Genomic DNA, 21,695 nt, shown 5'->3' with positions numbered 1-21,695 from the left:
AACACTCTCTAAAACCTTTTTCTCGGAAGACGAGGTTTTTCGTTACAGATTAATGGTTGTGTCCCCTGCTTACGCTGCCGTTTTAATCGGCAAATCTCTGCCATATGTTGTTGTCTGAGAGGAATTTAAGCATGGTTGCTCGACTTTGTTTATGTTCACAGTTTGATATTATACCAATCAAATTACAATAGGATTGTACTTCCCAGTTCCCATTGTCTAACATCTTATTCATGTGAACTAGTGTTCTAATGGGGCATGACCATGACAATCCGCAAAAGACAACGAGTCATAAGGTGACTAGCTGCCTAGAGCTAATAGTCTACAAAAGCACAAAAGTTTTTGTATTTTACACAAAAACTACTAGCCCCACGGTGGCTAGGACCATTATACAGATCAGACCTTCTCGAGTGTTAACTCTTGTTTTGTTTGATAGGTGTTGGAGTTTGTGACTAAAACTAACTGCTGCCCTGATTGCTGCTCATAAATTGGTTGTTCACGAGCAGGATTCTAACTGCAACTGTCAGTATAATAATAAAACTGAACTCTTCTGCGCTTAACCATTTGATTAGAGAAATTCACCACCTAAAGGAATACAGCTATGAATCCCACTAACTAAATTGTGGGTTGATTGATCTACTATATTGCATGCTATGTACTAAAAGAGACGTCCACTAATATTCCAAGGGATAAAATTTTATAATGTCATCAACACCATTAGAGTCACCGGCACCGGTGGATTCTCCGGCGGCCACTTCACAGCCTCTGCCACCATCACAACCATCAGCAGGGATGGATAATACTAGTCCACCAACAATCCCGCAAATAGCACCATTTGCTTCCCCACCATCTCCTGTGGTGGTGGTGTTGCCACCTGCAATCCCCCCTGTTTCCAATCCAACACCTCCTCCGGTGACTCCAGTCCTATCGCCACCACCAAGGACAATTCCAGTTTTATCAACCCCATTTGCCTCAACACCACCACCTGTGGAGCTAGCTCCACCACCTGAGGCTTCTACCAATCCTATAATTCCAGTACCTCCTCCAACATTGCTTCCTGAGCCTCAAATACCGTCAGTTACTTCTCCACCACCATTGCCAACGAGACCATCACTACCCCAACCACCACTACCTTCTCCTCCTCTGCCAACAAGTCCACCATCTCAGCCACCATCAACTTCTTGGCCACCTCCATCTCCACCAAAACCTGCTCCTCCAGCTCCAGCAACATCGACACCCATTATGCCTCCTCTGACAAGGCCTAGTTACCCACCAGCACCACCATCACTCGCATTGACGCCACCTCCACCACTACCCACATCTATGGTATCTTCACCTCCATCACTCGCATTGACGCCACCTCCACCACCACCACCACCACCCAAATCTATGGTATCTTCACCACCGTCACTCCCATTAGCAAAAGGAAGTCTGCCCATGAGCTCAAAACAGTTTCATATATCAACAGGGCTCGTTGTCGCATGTGCCTTTGGTGGGGTGTTTTTGCTACTTGTGCTTGGCCTTTTCTTTATCTGTTGCAAAGATAAGAGAAGGAGAAACCACAGCACCAAAGAGCATTACAATACATCAGAAATCTTGCCCCCAACAGGTAAAGATTTAAAACTGGCTCACCAATACTTCGCAATTAGCCCTTTCTCTTCCTTGAAATTAATTTTCAGAATCAATAGAAATGCTAAAAATTAACGATATTCCCAATTTATTGCATGAGTCCTTTAAAGGGTATATGATCTGGTTTACTAATCAGTCCTTTTTGTTTGCATTCCTAGATAACAGTAAAAATGCTCACGTCCACCATTCTGAAACGAAGTGTTTTCAGTCAGGGGATTGTGTTATCACTGTGCAAACAAAGACCTTTCTGCCACCTCCTTCAACCAGCAACACACGTTCTCGTTCCATAAATTCACAATGGACTGGGAATGCATTACCACATCAAGGTCCTCCCGAAGCTGCCTTTAGTTTTTCGAATGGAACTTGCACATATGATGAACTAGTGGTTGCCACTAATGGATTTTCAGATGCCAACCTTCTTGGACAAGGTGGTTTTGGCTATGTTCACAAGGGGTTCTTTCCTTGTGGGAAGGAAATTGCAGTTAAGCAGCTGAAGGAAGGAAGTAATCAGGGTGAGCGCGAGTTTCAGGCAGAAGTTGAGATCATTAGTCGGGTGCATCATAAACATCTTGTTTCATTGGAAGGATATTGCAATAATGGTTCTGCTAGACTGCTTGTTTACGAGTTTGTTCCAAACAACACTTTGGAGTTTCACTTGCACGGTAAGATTTCGATCTAATCAACACTTTATTACAAAAATGGATCTGAAATGAGACTTATTTCATTGTTAGATGTTCATTGTAAGAATTGCACATTGCAGGAACTGGGCAGGCTGTTCTGGAGTGGGAAACCAGATTGAAAATTGCTATAGGGTCAGCAAAAGGACTAGCATATCTGCATGAAGATTGTGAGTTTGCTTGGATGCTCTCTTCTCCCGATCTTCCCCAACCCAGCCACCTTCACTTCGCCTCTGCAATTTTTTTTCTCTATTGAATAGCTTTATCAGATTTTGTAGTTGTTTATGAATGCTGCCCATTCTTCCGAATTAACAGGGGGGAGTTATCTTAGAGTAAAAATATTTTGAGTTCACAAGGAATTTTGATGTCTGTGAAATGCTGCTTTTTTTTTAAAAAAAATCAATAATTTCAACATCCTTACGCTTGTGACTATAGTACATTTTCCAATGAAATATTCCTGCATGCAGGTCATCCGAAAATCATTCATCGTGATATCAAGGCATCCAATATTCTCCTTGATCATAATTTTGAGGCAAAGGTAGGACTTCTAATTCTTATTTCATCAGTCTTTCAGTTCATGATACGTAGCTTTCGAGCTCACCTATGAACTATTCTAGGTTACTACTATATTATTCCAAGTACTTCATGGAACATCTCATGGGGACTTGAGTTCAAGACCACCTTTGATTAAGTGATCCCACTTGTTTCATATTTCTAGATAAACAGTTTAGACCTGGTCCTATTATAGGCATGGTTTCATAGGGTAAGAAATGAGATCCTTTCATCATCTTGTCTAATGATATTTGAGGTAAGGAATAAGAGTCTTCTTGCACATACTAATAGATTAATGTTTTCATATTTTGTTCAGGTTTCTGACTTTGGACTTGCCAAAAGTTTTTCTGATGCCAGTGCTAGCAGCACTCACATTTCCACCAGAGTGGTGGGGACTTTTGGGTATGGCCATGTCTTCTCTTCAGATATTTTTGTTTGTTTGGGATGAGTTTTGGCCATTTTCTTTGCATTTTCTATGTGATTTTTGTATTTAATTTCTATTGTTATCAGTTAAGCTGGCTTCCGCTTGCTTTTGTCTGAGTGTTCAACTATATTGGTTCGGTTCTACACTAGTTTGTCCAAAACCTAGAACTCCATTTGCTAGTAGGCAAACCATTCTCTTTAAAAAAATAATAATTTTGCTTTGAAAGCACTGCTGGTTTGCAGGTCATACTAAATTGTCTCTGCTCTCTTTGAAATTTTTTAGTGTGCATTACTAAACCTTGCATTTTCTTCCTCAACCTCAACACTAGTGCTTGCTATGGTTTCAGCTACATGGCTCCAGAGTATGCATTAAGTGGCAAGCTAACAGATAAATCAGACGTCTATTCCTATGGAGTTGTGCTTTTGGAGCTAATAACTGGGCGTCCCCCTATCAGTCCCGCAGAATCGGTAATGAATGAAAGCTTGGTTGCCTGGGTGAGTTCCCTTCTACATGGCTTTTGAATCTTCTTTTCAATTTCTGGACATGCCCGTTAGTTTATGTAAGCTTGACTCTGACATCACCTTGTTGAAACTCCCTCCCACTATACTGGTGTTCCAGGCTAGGCCTTTACTCACTCAAGCTCTGGAAGATGGCAATTTTGAAGCTCTTCTCGATCCACGACTAGGGACTCAGTATAATAACAGTGAGATGGCTAGCATGGTTGCTTGTGCTGCTGCTTGTGTGCACCCTTCATCCTGGATCCGACCACGAATGAGCCAGGTAACTTCTTTGCCTTATCCTGTTCAATATAAGAATTACCTCTGGCCAGTCACAAATGTAAGTTTGTGCATAAAATGCCTTCCTCGTGAGTCCATAACCCACACGAAATCGAACAAAAAAATTATGGTCACAGATGACTTATCATTTAACGATTGTTCTATACCTGCTATGCCAAACTTTATTGAGCTGGGATGCTTCTCGAAACGTAAAAAATGTTGTTTCGTGTCAAACAGATTGCTCATGCTTTGGAAGGCGGAATGTCTGCACAGGATCTCAATGAAGGAATATTCAGGCCAAGAAATAACACTCTGTATGGTTCTTCAATAAGTTCAAGTTCCAGTACCTACCAATACAAGGAGAACATGAAGAGTTTCAACATGGCAAGGGGCAGTACGCAGGGTGGCATCAGTGGGAACACTGGAACCACCAGCGAGTATGGTCTTAACCCATCTAGCTCAAGTAGCGAGGCTAGCAGCAGATAACCAAGATATGCGTATAGCCAGATTATTAGAGAGAGTTTTGATGACTAAAGTAATGCCCTTTTTTCTTTCTTGATTCTCTAACAGTCACGTTTTTAGAGGAAAATCGTGTTAGCTTCATTGCTAAACATACAGCTTACTAGTGGAATGTACATACAGATTACTGATACACATGTTCTTTACGAGTCTGGGCATGAACAATTAGAAGAATGAGGTTGTCGTTCAAGTCATGTACGGTTCGGTCACTTTGGAACGCCACCAGGTATTGTTACAGGTAAGAAGAAACCTGGAAAGCAAGATATAATTAAGTGTATCAAATACACTTTCGAGCAATGCTTCATTAGGTACTTGTGACTTTTCTTCAGAAGTTCCGTCTCCAGAAACATGTTGGGATTAGAAATGGGAATCCATTCCATCAAACACTTGAATCGGTTGGTCGTGTTTTGCACAAGTTACATATGTTAATTTACAGAAGACCCCAGAAGTAGGGAAGACCCCAGCAATGCAAATAGAATCCCATCAGCATCTGTTTCTAAAGATTTCATACCTAGTAAAATCTCCAAACCACTAACAAAAACAGTGTCAATGATGTCTTTGATTTTACAAAAATAGAAAAGACAGGGTTGGGAAAACAATCAATATAAGCTTCCTTGTATTCGAAGCAAAACCTGCATAGCAAAAGAGTAATCCTATGACTTGTCTGAATTGCTCGCATGAAAATTTGAAGTTGCCGATTCAGCCTTGTTTACTTTTTTCGAAACCCTTTTCTCTTACCTGTACACCCGCTGTGATTTCTTGTCTTGAAGACAAGAAATCATCCTCCTAGATCTTTTTGCTCCTCGGAAGGGAGAAGAGATATCAACCATTGCTTTCAAGGAGCATCCTCTTGCTGCTCAAGCCACGACAGAAAAACAACTATCCAACAAGCAGAAGAAGTTAGCATACAAGAGTTGATACCTCACAGGTACAAATCGGCAACTTGAACAGTTGGCCATATACCTCCTTCCAAAACAAAAGCTGGTATGAAGTCCCTCTTCAAATCTTTCCTGATTTGGGGAACGCTCTTTCCAGTGGCAAAACCTATGTAACTGAAAAATACAAGCAGATCCAGTGGTCCAAAGAGGAACCCATCAATTGCTACTTTAGAACCAACAAACCGCAAGGAATTTGGACGCATTAGAAGTCGTGATCTAATAAATCGGTAACCCTTCATACCTGCAACAGTTTAACAAGAAGCACATGACATATGGCTCACACACATCTGCGGACGAGTACTACATGCAGTCCCATCAATTAAAAATCTTTTGACAGCAGCAGTGAAGTGCTAACTCCAGGATCCACGATTTTCAAGATAAAATTTTCTGAGAATAACTTCCATTCAAATTTGAAGTGAATTGTATACATGAAAATGCGAGAAAACACTTACTAGAAGTGGCCAACAGGACAAAAACTTGAGACATGCCCATTTCCAAAACAAGGCAATATATCCAAAAAAAGAAGAAGAAAAAAACACCATCAAATAAAAAAAAAAAAGGATTTTCTTGAATGACAGGTTATCATGCTAATAAATATCTTGATTTGATTATATTTCTTGGCTGTATAGTGAGTGATGGATTTGCAGCTATATCACCAAATCCCCAAACAAATCCTGAGCTAATCACCTGTTTCTTAACTGGATGCACAGCTAAGCAATTTTGGTACCATTTCCACAACTCCAACATTTCTCCCTATATATTTTCTTTAAGAGAGAAAGAGAGAGATTCTAAAGAAAAAGACAGATTCTTTCTACATGGATTAGTGAATATTCAAAAGGGTTTCTTTTGAATCTAATTTTTAGTTATAAAGTTGGAAGCTTTTCTCATTCTCTTGTTTTTCTTTCCAATGGTTTCCGGGGAACTGAGATGAGGTTGGCTATTTTCCGAGAAAGGAAGATAATGACCTCGTTCTTGCATTATGTGATTGTGCTATTGTTCTAGTTGACTGCCTTTGCTTAGGAGTTGGGGAATGTTAATGCTGTCAAGAACGTTAAATAAAATTTTCTTTTATTTTCCTTTCTTTGCTCTCGTATTTTTAGTATTGTTCTTCTTAGTCTTTTTTTCCATTTGTCAAAATTTTCTGTTTCTAGCGCACGTCCAAACTCCTTGAAATACCCCCATTTCCAGTTCTTCTCGAAAGCAATCCTAATCAATTTGGCAAGTAATTCACTTAACAACCTTGGAGTCCACTGGTGGGGCTGCTCATCCACCAGGAGTTCTCGGAAAAAGGCGACCCAGCTTCTCCTGAGAAGGAAACTTGGCGGATCCACTGGTGGGGCTGCTCATCCACCAGGACTTGGTGAAATCTCCCTCCCAGGATAAAGCAATGCCCAAAAACAAAAACCGGGTACATTTTCTAGTTTCTTCTCTTTCAACATCTTATGAGCCGAGAATAAACACGTGGATATTGCTGTGAGGAGCTGCCACCGTGGGTTTTGATGGGAGGCTATCGGTGGTGGTGACAGTTGAAATGAAGGAGGCTGGTTTGGGAGGTTGTGCTTTGCACCGAGAGGGAGATGAGAGATATGAGTGGGAGTTGGTATGCTATTTTTTGGTAATGGGTCTCCTGCAACTCTTAGAAAAGGCAGGATGGTGTTGAGAGATGATGATTTTCCAGTGGAGTGCTCATGTCTTGCCACAAGAAACATGTCTCTTTCTCATAGTTGTCAATTTGGGTCAAGGTTACCAGTTATTTGCCGCAAGCACAGCCTGGTCTGTATGGCCAGCTTGCAGTCATTTACAGCGGTGTTCTTGAACTGGAGGAAAGCCAAATACTGTTTTTGTTCATCATGGCCGTCCTTTCTTCTTGATGGTTTTCATTAAATCATCAAATAACAATTATTAAACAGGAAAAGGGAAAGCTGCTATGTTATTTGATCAGTTTAAATTCTATACAATTCACAAATCTCCAACATATAAAGAATTAATATACAAATTACATCATGGATTCAAGAATCTTCCTCCAATCTCAGGTTATCTACAATTTAACAGAAAGAAGGTCAAAAGTTTCTGAAGATAGTAATTGAAAAACTACTTGCAGATACCTTTACAAGGCAAAAGGTCCAAAAACAGCTCCAGAAGATCCAACATAAACTGCATTTCTGGGCAAAACTAACCATGAAACAAGATTTCCTCCAACACCTGTAAGAATACAAGAGAGACACGATGCAAAGTTTCCTTCCTCTTCTGCAACAAGCTTCCCTGTTCATAGAAAATTGTGAGGCTGTGTATGCAAACATTTGGACTATTTTCTATCATCACAATTACAGCCATCGAGTCTCAACTAGTCAATGAATCCAGGCCAAACCCAACCACAACCCAGAAGATTTCGTTTGCTGTCAAACTTTTAGACAAGTCAAGCTACTAGCCATCAATAGTATCCCTTTTGGTAGTTGCTACACAAGTTAAGAGATTTTGAGGGAGTTTAGCATTGGGTTTTGTCAAAAATTTAATTATTTTTATGTTTTTGAATATATGTAAAAAATAAATTTTTAAATAATAATAATAATAATTTTTTATTGAAAATACTTTTTAAAAAAAACCATTATTACAATGTTAATTGGGATTATAATGCTGGGAGCTAATATATATATATATATTTTTAATTGAATGAAAAACTAACAGGGACTTCATTGAAAAAAAAGAAACAATTTCTGAAAAGATTTGAGGTATCTCAGGTCCTTCAATTGCTAAATTAATAATTTCATGACTCTCAACATGCCTTTATTCCTAAGAGAAAAAAGAGGATTCGTATTAGAAAATGGATGTGATTTAAAATGCAAATGCGGACTGGATTGTATTAGCAGTAAATTTTCTGTTTCTCATTTTTCAAAACGCCAGCGTTTTAGAAGTGCCCATCCCAACCGTTCATTCCCATCTATTTTTCTTTTCCGATACTTCTTCATTCCTTGAGAAAGAGAAGCTCCCGCTTCCACGAATCCCTTTCTTCAATCTCCGTCGTTTTGGTCAATTTTTCACCAAAAAAAAGACCGCAAGGAGAAGGAAAAACACAGAGGAAGGTCGATGGTGATGATGGCGGCGGCGGCAGTGAGACGAGGTTCAGAAGCCTTTTTTATTGGGTCCCAGATTCAGCAATGCCAAATGAAAATAATGGGTATGATTCTTCTTCTATCTCCAACCACTCCATCACTGTTGTCTAGCAACCACTCCAACTCCATTTCTTCTTCTACCTGTAGCATTAGCAGCAGCAGTAGCCGTAACCGTAGAGATAAACGTAAACACGATGATGCATGTTCTTTCAGAAACATTGATGATGCCCTTGCTTCTTTCAATCACATGCTTCATAGGAAACCCCTGCCTTGTATTATCCAATTCACTAAATTATTGTCTGCAATTGTCAAAATGGGACAGTATTACGATACTGTGATTTCTCTTACCAAACAAATGGAATTAGCTGGGCTCTCTCCTAATATTTATACTCTTTCTATCTTGATCAATTGCTTCTCCCACTTGCAACGTGTTGATCTTGCCTTCTCTGTCTTAGCCAAAATCATTAAACTTGGTCTTCAACCCACTATCGTCACATTTACCACCTTAATCAATTGGCTCTGTAAAGTTGGTAAATTTGCCCAAGCCATGGAATTATTTGATGACATGGTGGCAAGAGGGTGTCGACCTGATGTCTACACTTATACTACGATTATCAATGGCTTATGTAAGATCGGGGAAACTGCTGCGGCTGCTGGATTGCTTAAGAAAATGGAAGAGGCAGGCTGCCAGCCGAATGTGGTGACATACAGTACAATCATTGACAGTCATCGCAAAGATAGGCGGGTGAATGAGGCTTTAGATATCTTCTCTTATATGAAGGTTAAAGGCATTTCCCCTGATATTTTCACTTACAACTCTTTGATCCAGGGCTTATGCAATTTCAGCCAATGGAAGGAGGCTTCGGCATTGCTAAATGAAATGAGGAGTTTGAATATCATGCCAGATATTGTCACCTTCAACGTGCTAGTTGATACAATTTGCAAAGAAGGCAAGGTTTCAGAGGCTCAAGGTGTGTTAAAAACAATGACTGAAATGGGTGTGGAGCCTGATGTTGTTACGTACAGTTCATTGATGTATGGATATTCCTTGCGGTCGGAAGTTGTTGAAGCTAGAAAATTGTTTGATGCCATGATAACCAAGGGTTGTAAACCTGATGTGTTTAGTTATAACATCTTAATTAATGGATATTGTAAGGTGAAAAGGATAGATGAGGCCAAACAGCTTTTTAATGAAATGATTCATCAAGGCTTAACTCCAAACAATGTTAGTTACAACACTCTTATTCATGGCTTGTGCCAGTTAGGCAGTCTTAGGGAAGCACACAATCTTTTCAAGGATATGCGCACTAATGGGAACCTCCCAAATCTATTTACTTACTCAATATTGCTTGATGGTTTTTGCAAACAAGGGTATTTTGGTAAGGCATTCAGACTGTTTCGAGCAATGCAAAGTACTTACTCAAAGCCTAATCTGGTGATGTATAACATCCTGATTGATGCCATGTGCAAATCCGGGAACCTTAGAGATGCAAGGAAACTGTTTTCAGAACTCTTTGTCAAAGGGTTGCAGCCTAATGCTCAGATATACACTACAATAATAAATGGACTTTGTAAAGAAGGATTGTTAGATGAAGCATTGGAAGCTTTCCGAAATATGGAAGAGGATGGCTGCCCTCCTGATGAAATTTCTTATAACGTTATTATTCGAGGTTTTCTCCATCACAAGGATGAATCAAGGGCAGTGCAACTTATTGAAGAAATGAGAGACAAAGGTTTCATTGCAGATGTGGGGACCACAGCTTGGTAGAAGATCTGTTTTCTAATGAAGACAATCTTGTTCTGAAGAAGTATCGAGGCTTATGTGAAGTTCGTCAAGGTTAAAAGGTGATGTAAATTTTTATTTCTCCATGCTGCAAATTCATGTGGAAAATAATAAGTAATTTTTCCTCAACGTGTAAGCTAGTTTTTAGTTCAATCATGTCAACATTTGAACAATGACATTAGTTACTTGCTACCACATAATTGAAATTGCTAAACTAAATGTTCATCTTAATGAATGTTGTGGTCGTACATTGAATCAGATTTCTATATAATATTTTCAGTTGCCAGCAAAATGTTGTTGTTATGCAATCCGCCTACAAGATGTTTACTAAAAAGATCATTGCCTTTCGATCTTTTGTGTTGCTGAGCTTCACTGATATTTTGAGTCTGTGAAGATCTATATTGTCCTCTTGAGCTTCTTTTTTTTCCTGAGTCTGTTTGTGTGTGAAGGATCAATTATGGGAATTTTCAGATACTTAGGAAAGGAGATTCTAGCAGATCTAGGTAGCTGATTTTTTTTAAAAGGAAATTTTTATGAATTATTCATAGAGCTAGATGTACAACCTTGTGCTGTGGAAAGTATTTTATGATAGCATGCAGTTCACGGAACTGTTATGCTCATATCTACTTTACAAGAAAGCTTTTGAGCTGGGATATGAGAGGTCTATGTTGTTATGCTATAGTTTGTAAGAAAAGTCTGAAAAAAATGTAGTGCATATTTCATCTTCTTCTATGCTGATTTATACAGCAAGGTTTGATGGAATTGATCAGAAATCATTGACATATTGGAATTTGAATGTTAAAGTATGGTCTTCCTTGCATGTCAATTATTGGTGCTTTTGGAGGTTCTTGTAAGTAGCATTTGGTGAAGAGACAAAGATAGTGGAGATAGAGGGGACATGTCTCATGTACCTCTTGATTTGAAAGGACAGGAAATTACTCCAAAACTATCCCAAAGATGGATTTATTTTATATCTCTGTCCTTCCAACCAAACACTTACCTATCCTTTTTGTATTTGTCCTGTGACACTAAATGGTTTGGTTGATGTGCTTGTTGCTGTTATATTGTCATGGTTCCAAGTATTTCAAGCTGGTTTCGATGAAAATCATAGTCCTTGAATGTGGAAGTGAACGGCCCAACCTATTGAACATGGAGTGAACAGCCCAACTTATGAAACAAGTGTGACCCCATAGTCAGTGAAAAGAACCATGCTTTGAAAGTGGCAGTTCAGTGAAAGGCTAATTGTTGGACCGGTTGAATGCTTTATTTATAGAACTGGAATTTGCTGCTGATACTTGCATTGTATCTAGATTGTGAAAAGAAACTTCTTTAAAACAAGTAGTCCCTTAGGTTGTAGCTTAGGATCCATGTGTCATACTCATACTTACTGTTTTTGAAACTTCTTGAAGAAATGTTCCTTACAGTATTTGAAATTTGCGAATATTGGTGGGTACTAGACAACCTGTGGAGGCGCAAATTTTCTCAACAATTTGGAAAGCAAGTATAGTGCTTATTGGATACTGCCTGGGCTAATTTATCTACATTACACAAAAAACTAAACGGGCTCATGGTTTCACTATACACCCAGAGACAGAATCACTGTGGATTCAAATAGTGGTTGGCTTCCTCAATTTTTCTTCTCATTCACGGGTGTCCTCTTCTTGAAGCGGAGCCTGCTTGCAATTTGTGCTTTTCGAGGACTGGGTTTTTTGGGGATTGTGTGCAGCTTCTCGATTCCTAGGGCTGCTTATTTAATTGGGTTTTTTGGGATTGTGTGCAGCTCCTTGATTCCTGCGGCCACTTAATTTTCTTTGATTTGACGTGGGACTGGGGGTTCTACACTGCCCTGTGATAGTTGGCTTGTTCTGTGTTTTGTCCTTTTTTTCAGCACGGTAGGGTCTTGCCATTGGGACAAAGAAGAAAAGGGAGGAAAAAAAACATTGCAAGCATGCTCCCAAGTCACCCAAAGAAGAGAAGTGAATCGAGGGGAAAAAACTCATTATACTGTGTGAATCCACAGCAACAACGAGTCTATGTATATAGACTGGTTAAGAGAAGAGTAGAGAGGGTGGTTGGATTCAGGAATGCCTCAACAACCAGGGAGAGCTGTTAATCAGAAGGGGCCAATGGTTTAGGGTTTGTGATTTGTTTTAAAATTGGGAATTGGGGTTTCCTTGATTTGGAACAACACAGCAAGCAGTGGTAGCCATCACAGATTTTCTTGATCAGGCCATTATTGATTTGGATTGAGAGAATTTCTTGACTGTGGATTTCATCCCCTGACTTTTGGAGCTCACACCACCGTTCTGTTTCTTTTCAGTGTTTATACAGGTGCTCTGTTTTCTTTGGTTTCTTTTTTATTAGCTAGAACCACCCCTAGCAAAATCTGCAATATAGTGCCATCGAATTAGCTAACCATTAAGAAAAATTTTGAAAACAATTATCATGGTGAAAGTTATGGAAAGGAATCCTTCACACATGTACTCTTCAGGAAAAAAGTTTCTTAGTGGATCATGAAAAGAAAGTTGGATAGGTAGTGTGACAAGCTATGGATTAGGAGGGGTGTCGTACATTGGTTATAACTCATCCAACGATAGTGAATTTTAAATTTGATACCATCTGGTTCCAGTGCTTTGTGTATCTCATTGAAGTAAAATCTAAACAAAATTATAAGGTATGTAGAATAAAATAATCAGTAGAGATTTAGGATGAGAGTTATTAAAATTGAGTGGTGACAGATTAAATCAATAGTGGCAATGTGGCAAATAAAAAAGACAGAAAACTAGCATTAGCTGCAAGAGACATGACAAACTGGACTATAGTGAAGAAAAAAGCAGGAAGTAAATCTGTTACAACTTTTAGAATATAGTTTCAAACCATTGGCATTTAGTTAATTTCTCCCACCTATTATCTCTGCAACGTAACAGTATCTAACAAATGACACCACTATCCATCTAAACAAGCTCCTTCTCTATTTCTACTTTCAAATACCTATGGATTTTTCTATCGGGCTCTAATTCAGTTGAGTAATGTTGCATTCATGCAAGTATTCTTACTCCATATCCTTGCATGTCAATTTCTGTTCATATTTATATTCAAACTCTTCTTCAGTTTATAAAATTTTAATTGAAAAATTGGTTAGGTTGACATCATCAAACAAACTTTTCGTCTGCATTTTTTGTTGATAAAAAATATAAATCCCATGAAAATATATGGGATTCAACTTTGATTGGTACTAAATTATGTGTCCTTATGCTTACCCTCACAACGATAAATTATCTGGTGTCTTTGCAGGTTGTCATTTGTTGTGTATTCTCCTTGGTGTTTTAGTTGTGGGGGCCTGGGTTCTTTTTCTGTTGATGAACAAGGTGATTTTTTTACCTCTAGCAGTTTCTCCGTCATATTGAGTTGGTTCTATTTTGTTTTTTTTCCCCTTGTATATTTGTTCTTTGTGTTTTCCTTCCCCCCATCAATTTCTCTTTGCTGCTTATACTTGTTCCTTGCTTTCCCTCCAACATTGTTCGCTGCTTTTCTTTAACCTTTCTCTATACAGGTTAATATTTGTAATCTCCTTCATGTTTTTGAAGTTCTTTTGTTCGGGCCTGGTGTGTTTTTAGATTCGGAACGAGGTAATTTGTTAAACACGCCGCTTTCTAGGCATATATTACAAGCTTCCAAATCCCACACTTTTCTGCTTAAAATGCAGCTCGAGGTGGTTTATCAAATCGATTTATGACCTGTCCATTCAATAGTAGTGATTTATGATTTTTTTGTTAGTGAAATGAAGTGAAAGATTTCTGAATTCATGGCCATGTACCAAAATTTGGATAGTTTTTGTTCCACTTGCAATACTTATCTAAATGAGTTAAGTAAAAGTACACTAGGGTTGCTTGGTTGGGTCATCTTGCTACTCATAGGGAATAAAATGCAAATAACCAATCATTTTTGTAATTCTTTTACGATTTCCACCAAAATGTCAAGACAGTCCACGAATGCTAAACATTGATGTGAAAATAAGATTGCTTTGTATTTTAAGAATGGTCAAGTCATCTTTTTTACTTGCACCATTCTTTTTGTTTTCTTTCCAAAAAAGATTGTTAGCATGTTCAAGTAAATTGGAACAACACTATTTCTGTGATCTGTCCATAAATTTACGAGGATGATGGAGTCATATCGAATTCCTAGAAGAAGCATGCACAGCACAGATATGAAAATTTCAGTTTGTTACATTGGATGTGCTAAATTAACCATCTTCTTTATCTGCATACTTTCTTAATCCCTCCTGGCTTTTTATGTTATGCAGGCTTTTTAGGTTTTGTTAGAAAATCTCAGCTATTTGACCTTAATTCCTATGCGATAGTTCTTCTAATAAATGTTCTTTTGATTGCTGATCCTTCTTTTCTTAATGATTTGTTGAAGAATTTTATGCCATGGAATATATTCCTTACATTTTTTTCTCTCTTCTAAATGGCTTCAATACAGGTAAGATAGGGAAGAAGACAATGCAACGTTCAATTCTGATAGCTCATCGGGAGATGATGCCTCATTCCAGACAAAGGAGGTGGCAGTGTTGGCCAGCTGGTTTGCTTAAAATGCCTAAATAGCTTTTCTTTTTCCTTTCCTTTTTTCCCTCTCTTGTGTGGATTGTTTTCCCTTGTTCTTCTGCATCTCTTTTTTTTTCCTATCAATCATTGACTATTTTTCCTTAGCCCGTAGTGGAGTGCAGGCATTAGACTAGTATATACTATGCTATCATGGAAAATGTTTTTGGGTTGTCCACTTGCTGTGACAAGATGAAATATGAAAGAAATTTGTGTTTCTAGTGCAGTGGGTATTAGATACCACGTGGTATTTTTGCTTAGCCATTCTCTTTTTGGCTTGTTGCAATTAACTTATTTTATCCTTAATGATCCCATTTATCAAAAAAGAAAAAAAAGCTTACTAAATATATATCATAGCCTATAGTGTAATTCTAATAGAAAAAGTGAAACCTTTGATATTGAAAATTGGCTTGCCTAAAAGATGATAATGATCTACTGTTACTAGCCATGCCGTGATGAAAATTACGAGTAACGATTCCTTTGAGAGTTCATGTTGTTGTAATGTATAATGTGATGCAAGCTTTGTATTTGTTTCTGGATGATTCTTTCATGTCTTGTATTCCAATATCTTGCAGATACCAAGAACAGTTACAAGTGACCATAAAGGGTCTCCGGCAACTCTTAGAAAAGGCAGGATGGTGTTGAGAGATGATGATTTTCCAATGGATTGCTCATGGCAAGCCACAAGAAGCATGTCTCTTTCTCGTAGCTGTAAATTTGGGGTAAGGTTACCAATTATATGCCGCAGGCAGTCTCAGTCACAGCCATGTACAGCGTTGTTCTTGAACTGAAAGAAAGCCAAGTACTGTTTTCTTCATGATGCTTTTCACAATAACGATCCCGAGGATGTATCAGACAAGACATTGGACAATAGCAGCAGTTCAAGCTCAGTCAAAGAGGAGACCCGTTCTCGAACCCAGAACATTTTTTTGTTTATCATGGCCATCTTTTCTTCATGATGATTTTCATTAAACCATTAAATAACAATTATTAAACAAGGCAAGGAAAATCTGCTATGCTATTTGATCAGTTTAATAAAATTAGCATAAGAATTAAGATACAAATCACGCCTTGGATTCCTTGCATGTATACACTCTTGTTGGATATACAAAGCATGAATTCTTCAATCGAGTTTTGCCTGATTTTCCTTGCGAAGTTGCTATTTGATCAGTTTTTCATGAATGCTTGATACCTTTACAAGAACACTAATGGCAAAGAGTCCATAAGCGGTACCGGAAGCTCAACAGAAACTGCATTTCTGGGCAAAGCTAACCGTGAAAATTTTCCCTCCTCATCATCAGCAAGCTGCCCTGTTCATAGAAAAATGTTCAGGGAGAATCCTGGTTAGCAGACACACTCTAAGCAAGTAGAGTGAGGAAACTCTCGCCGAAAATGCACACGAAAAAAAGATTGCTCGGAAGATGTTCCCTGAAGAAAATAAAAGCCAGTATTGAAAATGGACGCAATTTAAAATTTGAAAGCAAATGTGGACTGGATTGTATTAGCTGTAAATTTTGTGTTTCCTCTTCTTCAAAACGCCAGCGTTTTAGAAGTGCCCATTCCAACCGTTCATTCCCACCCAATTTTCTTCCCGAAATTTCTTCATTCTCCTGCTTTCCCAAATCCCTTTCTTCAACCTCTGTCGTTTTGATAAAGTTTTCACCAAAAAAAAAAAAAAAAGACCACGAGGAGAAGAAAAAACACGGAGGAAGGTCGATGATGGCGGCGGCGGCGGCTGCGGCTGCGGCAGTGAGGCTAGGAGGTTCAGAAACCTTTTTTATTGGCTCCCAAACTCAGCGATGTCAAATGAAAATGATGAGTATGCTTCTTCTTCTATCTCCAACCACTTCATCACTGCTGTCTAGCAACCACTCCAGCTCCATTTCTTCTTCTAGCATTAGCAGTAGCAGTAGCAGTAGAGATAAACACAAATATGATGATGCTTCTTCTTTTAGAAACATTGATGATGCCCTTGCTTCTTTCAATCACATGCTTCATAGGGAACCCCTGCCCTGTATCATCCAATTCACTAAATTATTGTCTGCAATTGTCAAAATGGGACAGTATTACGGTGCTGTGATTTCTCTTTCCAAACAAATGGAATTAGCTGGGCTTTCCCCTGATATTTATACTCTTTCTATCTTGATTGATTGCTTCTCCCACTTGCAACGTGTCGATCTTGCCTTCTCTGTCTTCTCCAAAATGATTAAACTCGGTCTTCAACCCGATGCTGTCACATTTAACACCTTAATCAATGGGCTCTGTAAAGTTGGTAAATTTGCCCAAGCCGTGGAATTCTTTGATGATTTTGAGGCAAGCGGGTGTCAACCTACTGTCTACACTTATACTACGATTATCAATGGCTTATGTAAGATCGGGGAAACTACTGCGGCTGCTGGATTGTTTAAGAAAATGGAAGAGGCAGGCTGCCAGCCGAATGTGGTGACATACAATATACTCATTGACAGTCTTTGCAAAGATAAGCTGGTGAATGAGGCTTTAGATATTTTCTCTTATATGAAGGCTAAACGCATTTCCCCTGATATTTTCACTTACAACTCTTTAATCCAGGGCTTATGCAATTTCAGGCGATGGAAGGAGGCTTCGGCATTGCTAAATGAAATGACGAGTTTGAATATCATGCCAAATATTTTCACCTTCAACGTGCTAGTTGATTCAATTTGTAAAGAAGGCAAGGTTTCAGAGGCTCAAGGAGTGATTAAAACAATGACTGAAATGGGTGTGGAGCCTGACGTTGTTACTTATAGTTCTTTGATGTATGGATATTCCTTGCGGATGGAAATTGTTGAAGCTAGAAAGCTGTTTGAAGCCATGATAACCAAGGGTTGTAAACCTGATGTTTTTAGTTATAATATCCTAATTAAAGGATACTGTAAGGCCAAAAGGATAGATGAGGCCAAGCAGCTTTTTAATGAAATGATTCGTCAAGGCTTAACTCCGGACAATGTTAACTACAACACTCTTATTCATGGCTTGTGCCAGTTAGGCAGGCTTCGGGAAGCACAAGATCTTTTCAAGAATATGCACTCTAATGGCAATCTCCCAGATTTATTTACTTACTCGATGTTGCTTGATGGCTTTTGCAAAGAAGGGTATCTTGGTAAGGCATTCAGACTGTTTCGAGTAATGCAAAGTACTTACTTGAAGCCTGATATAGCAATGTATAACATCCTGATTGATGCCATGTGCAAATTTGGTAATCTTAAAGATGCAAGGAAACTGTTTTCAGAACTCTTTGTCCAAGGATTGCTGCCTAATGTTCAGATATACACTACAATAATAAATAATCTTTGTAAAGAAGGGTTGTTAGATGAAGCATTGGAAGCTTTCCGAAATATGGAAGGGGATGGCTGCCCTCCGGATGAATTTTCTTATAATGTTATTATTCGAGGATTTCTCCAGCACAAGGATGAATCAAGGGCAGCACAGCTTATTGGAGAAATGAGAGACAGAGGTTTTGTTGCAGAAGCGGGGACCACAACTTGGTAGAAGATCTGTTTTCTAATGAAGACAATCTTGTTCTGAAGGAGTATCCAGGATTACGTGAAGTTCGTCATGGTGAAAAGGTGATGTAAATTTTTATTTCCCCATGCTGACAAATATTAAGTAATTTTTCGTCAACATGTAAGTTAATTTTTAGTTCAACCTTGTCAATATCTTAACAATGAAACTAGTTACTTGCCACCAAATCATTGCAATTGCTAAACTAATAGTTTGTGTCTGTGTGCCTGTTTGGGATTGCGGCCCAAACAGAGGTTGGTCAAAATTCATTTTTTTTTTTGTTTAAAATTATTTTTTTATGTTTTCGGATTGTTTTGATGTGTTAATGTCAAAAATAAATTTTAAAAAATAACAAAATATATTATTTTGATGTATTTCTAATCGAAAAGTATTTTGAAAAACAACTGTTATCACACTCTCAAACATCTCTGTCTTGATGAGTGGTTGTGGTGAGATTTCTATATTATGTTTTCAGTAGCCAGCAAAATGTTGCTGTTGTTCCAACACTATGTTTACTAAAAAGATCATTGCCTTTCAATCTTTTGTGCTGCTGAGCTTCACTGATTGTTTGAGTCTGTGAAGATCTATATTGTCCTCTTGGGCATTTTTTTGTTCTTGAGTCTGTGTGTGTGTGTGTGAATGATCAATTATGGGAATTTTCACATGCTTAGGAAAGGAAATTCCAGTAGATCTAAGTAGCTGATTTTTTTTAATCATAGAGTTGGATGTACGAACTTGTGTGGAAAGTACTTGAGGATAGCATGCAGTTCAGGGAACTGTTATGCTCATATCTACATTACAAGAAAGATTTTGAGTTGGGAATTGAGAGGTCTATGTTGTTGTGCTGTAGTTTGTAAGAAACGTCTGATTTTTTGAGTGAGGATGGTAAATGTTTAATTTTTGGATGGTTTCTCTCTGATTTCATAATATATTAGGGAGATTATAATAATTTATAAAAAAAATGAAATATTTTTAAGTTAACACCCAAAAATCCAAAAAGAATCTAAAAAAATTAGGGTAGTTTACTCAGCAAAACCTCAAATAAAAGAAAAAAGAAAAAGGGTGTGCAAAGAATGAGAAAAGAGGTTCACGAGAAATCAGACATTTTATAGGGCTGTAGAAACTTGTTGATTGAGATGGCTGGGGGGATGTATGTTTCATGTCTCATTCATTGAAGAGGAAAAAATAAACAGAAGGTGAGTTCAATAGTGAGTGAAAACTCTCTCGGATTTCAATTACGTAGACCTTTTTATCTGGGCTTTTTGCAAGGATGAATTCAATAAGAAACTTGAAATGGCTTTATAGAAGTCTATTTGAACAAAAATTAGAATGATTTTTTTTATTATTATTGTAAAGAATAGTGCCTCGACTAATATCATACAGAACTCTCCTGGCTGCATTGACCATGCAGAAGTGCTTCGACTCATGCAGACTGTTATCAGTGGCAGGTGCAATGCTGGCAGAATATGCAATTAGAATTTTTGACAAGATATGTGAACATGGAATCACTCCTAATTTGAAGACTTCGGAGACCCTGATTTGGGATTTGCTGAAGCCAAGCAGCCATGGAAGGGAGAAGAAATTCTCCAGGTTATGACAGAATTTGAGGTTCAGCCTGAGAAATCGACCATGTTGCTTGTTACTGAAGCATGGCGTGCTGCTGGAATGACAGAAGAGGCAAGCAGAATTCTTGGTACAATAAACAAAAAAGAAATGATCAGTCAAAAAGAGACTGGAAAATCAAATAGCAGTAGGAAACATAGAGAAACTGTATCAAAAGCAAACAGCAGGTGTCCGTGTTCCAATATCTTGCAGAACCCAAGTACAGTTACAAGTGACCATAAAGGGTCTCCTGCAACTCATAGAAAAGGCAGGATGGTGTTGAGAGATGATGATTTTTCAGTGGAGTGCCCATGGCTTGCCACAAGAAACATGTCGCTTCCTCATAGCTGTAGATTTTGGGTAAGTTTACCAATTATTTGTCGCAAGCAGTCTCAAGCACAGCCTGGTCTGTCAGGCCAGCTTGCACAGTCATGTACAGCGGTGTTCTTGAACTGAAGGAAAGCCAAATACTGTTTTCTTTTGGTGTATTTATGTCCATATCTCCCAAAAGAATTTTCCATCATACTGTTGTATATAGTTATAGGAATATATTTTTTTTGGGGGCTTGCTGCCATGTATCTACTTATAATTCGTTGATAACCATGAAGCAAAAGGAAAAGCGAGCTCTTCTGTGCGTTTTAGCACCTCATGATTTTTACCTTTCCCTGTCGCCGTTAAATTTAAGTTCGTTGGCCATTAAAGCCGTTCAAGCTCAGACCAAGAGGAGTTCGTTGTCGAACCCAGAACATCTTTTTGTTTATCATGGCCATCTTTTCTTCATGATGGCTTTCATTAAACCATTAAATAACAACTATTAAACAAGAAGAGAAAATTTGCTACGTTATTTGATCAGTTTAAGTTTTATATTGTGCTATACAATTCACAAATCTCCAACATGTAAAATTAGCGTAAGAATTGAGATACAGATTACATCACGGATTCCTTTCATGTATATACACTCGTTGGATATACAAAGCATGAATTCGTCTGTCGAATCTTGCCTGATTTTCCTTGCAAAGTTGATCCCTCATGATCTGGAGGAGAAGGAATTCTGCTGACAAGCAATACCAATGCCACACCAGAGAAATGTGCAGTACGACGACTCCCCTCACAATCAAAATACAGGGTTTCTCCACAATGATATTGTGTGCTTCAGATAAACACTATCAAGCTCTTGAAGTTTAAATAACATTCAGTGCTAGCTTAAACAACATAAAGATCTCATCAGCTAGCATGGCAGAATGTTGCTGTCAAGCGAGCGGATTATGGTACAAGTAAAGAGATTTAACGCTGCGAACCTTCAGTTAAAAAAAAAAGACGGTGTGGCAGGGAGGGAAGAAGGAGAATCCGCAGGATCGGTGAGTTTTGGACCGAAAAAAAAGACGAGGGAGGGACCTTGAGAAAGCGTGATGTGAAGTGATGGCGGTTGATCATTAATGGTGATGGGTAACAAGGTTTTAGTGTTGAGAGTTTTTGCTGGAAATGGAACTGAAACTGCCCCGTTGCTTGGTGTTTTGGAGGGAATTTCTATTTCTTGTTGTCTATATAGCAGTTGATGGAGTGAG

General features: G+C 38.5%; 1 protein-coding gene and 3 pseudogenes across 1 annotated transcript; all 4 read left to right on the top strand.

Annotated features, from left to right (window-relative positions):
* The first annotated feature begins 343 nt into the window (after positions 1 to 343).
* LOC118053478 (proline-rich receptor-like protein kinase PERK1) lies at positions 344 to 4,871 on the top strand. Its single transcript, XM_035064748.2, has 8 exons — positions 344 to 1,606; positions 1,785 to 2,288; positions 2,387 to 2,473; positions 2,771 to 2,841; positions 3,172 to 3,257; positions 3,626 to 3,773; positions 3,898 to 4,059; positions 4,293 to 4,871. The coding sequence occupies exons 1-8, from the start codon at positions 700 to 702 to the stop codon at positions 4,539 to 4,541; spliced, it is 2,214 nt and encodes a 737-aa protein (XP_034920639.1). The 5' UTR covers positions 344 to 699; the 3' UTR covers positions 4,542 to 4,871.
* A 3,656-nt stretch (positions 4,872 to 8,527) lies between these two features.
* Positions 8,528 to 16,046, top strand: LOC118053482 (uncharacterized; annotated as a pseudogene).
* Positions 16,047 to 17,353: 1,307 nt separating this feature from the next.
* Positions 17,354 to 19,695, top strand: LOC118053481 (uncharacterized; annotated as a pseudogene).
* A 141-nt stretch (positions 19,696 to 19,836) lies between these two features.
* Positions 19,837 to 20,774, top strand: LOC118053484 (pentatricopeptide repeat-containing protein At5g25630-like; annotated as a pseudogene).
* Positions 20,775 to 21,695: the final 921 nt, after the last annotated feature.

This window comes from Populus alba, chromosome 6, assembly GCF_005239225.2.
Source record: "Populus alba chromosome 6, ASM523922v2, whole genome shotgun sequence".
In the NCBI taxonomy this organism is placed as follows: Eukaryota; Viridiplantae; Streptophyta; class Magnoliopsida; order Malpighiales; family Salicaceae; genus Populus; species Populus alba.
The sequence above is the reverse complement of the archived record's forward strand: the minus strand, read 5'-3'. Positions and strand labels throughout refer to the sequence as shown.

Coding starts and splice junctions, on each gene's coding strand:
- LOC118053478 (XM_035064748.2), top strand. CDS start 700: ATGTCATCAACACCATTAGAGTCACCGGCACCGGTGGATTCTCCGGCG. Junction 2,842..3,171: donor ATCATAATTTTGAGGCAAAG/GTAGGACTTCTA, acceptor TATTTTGTTCAG/GTTTCTGACTTTGGACTTGC. Junction 4,060..4,292: donor TCCGACCACGAATGAGCCAG/GTAACTTCTTTG, acceptor CGTGTCAAACAG/ATTGCTCATGCTTTGGAAGG.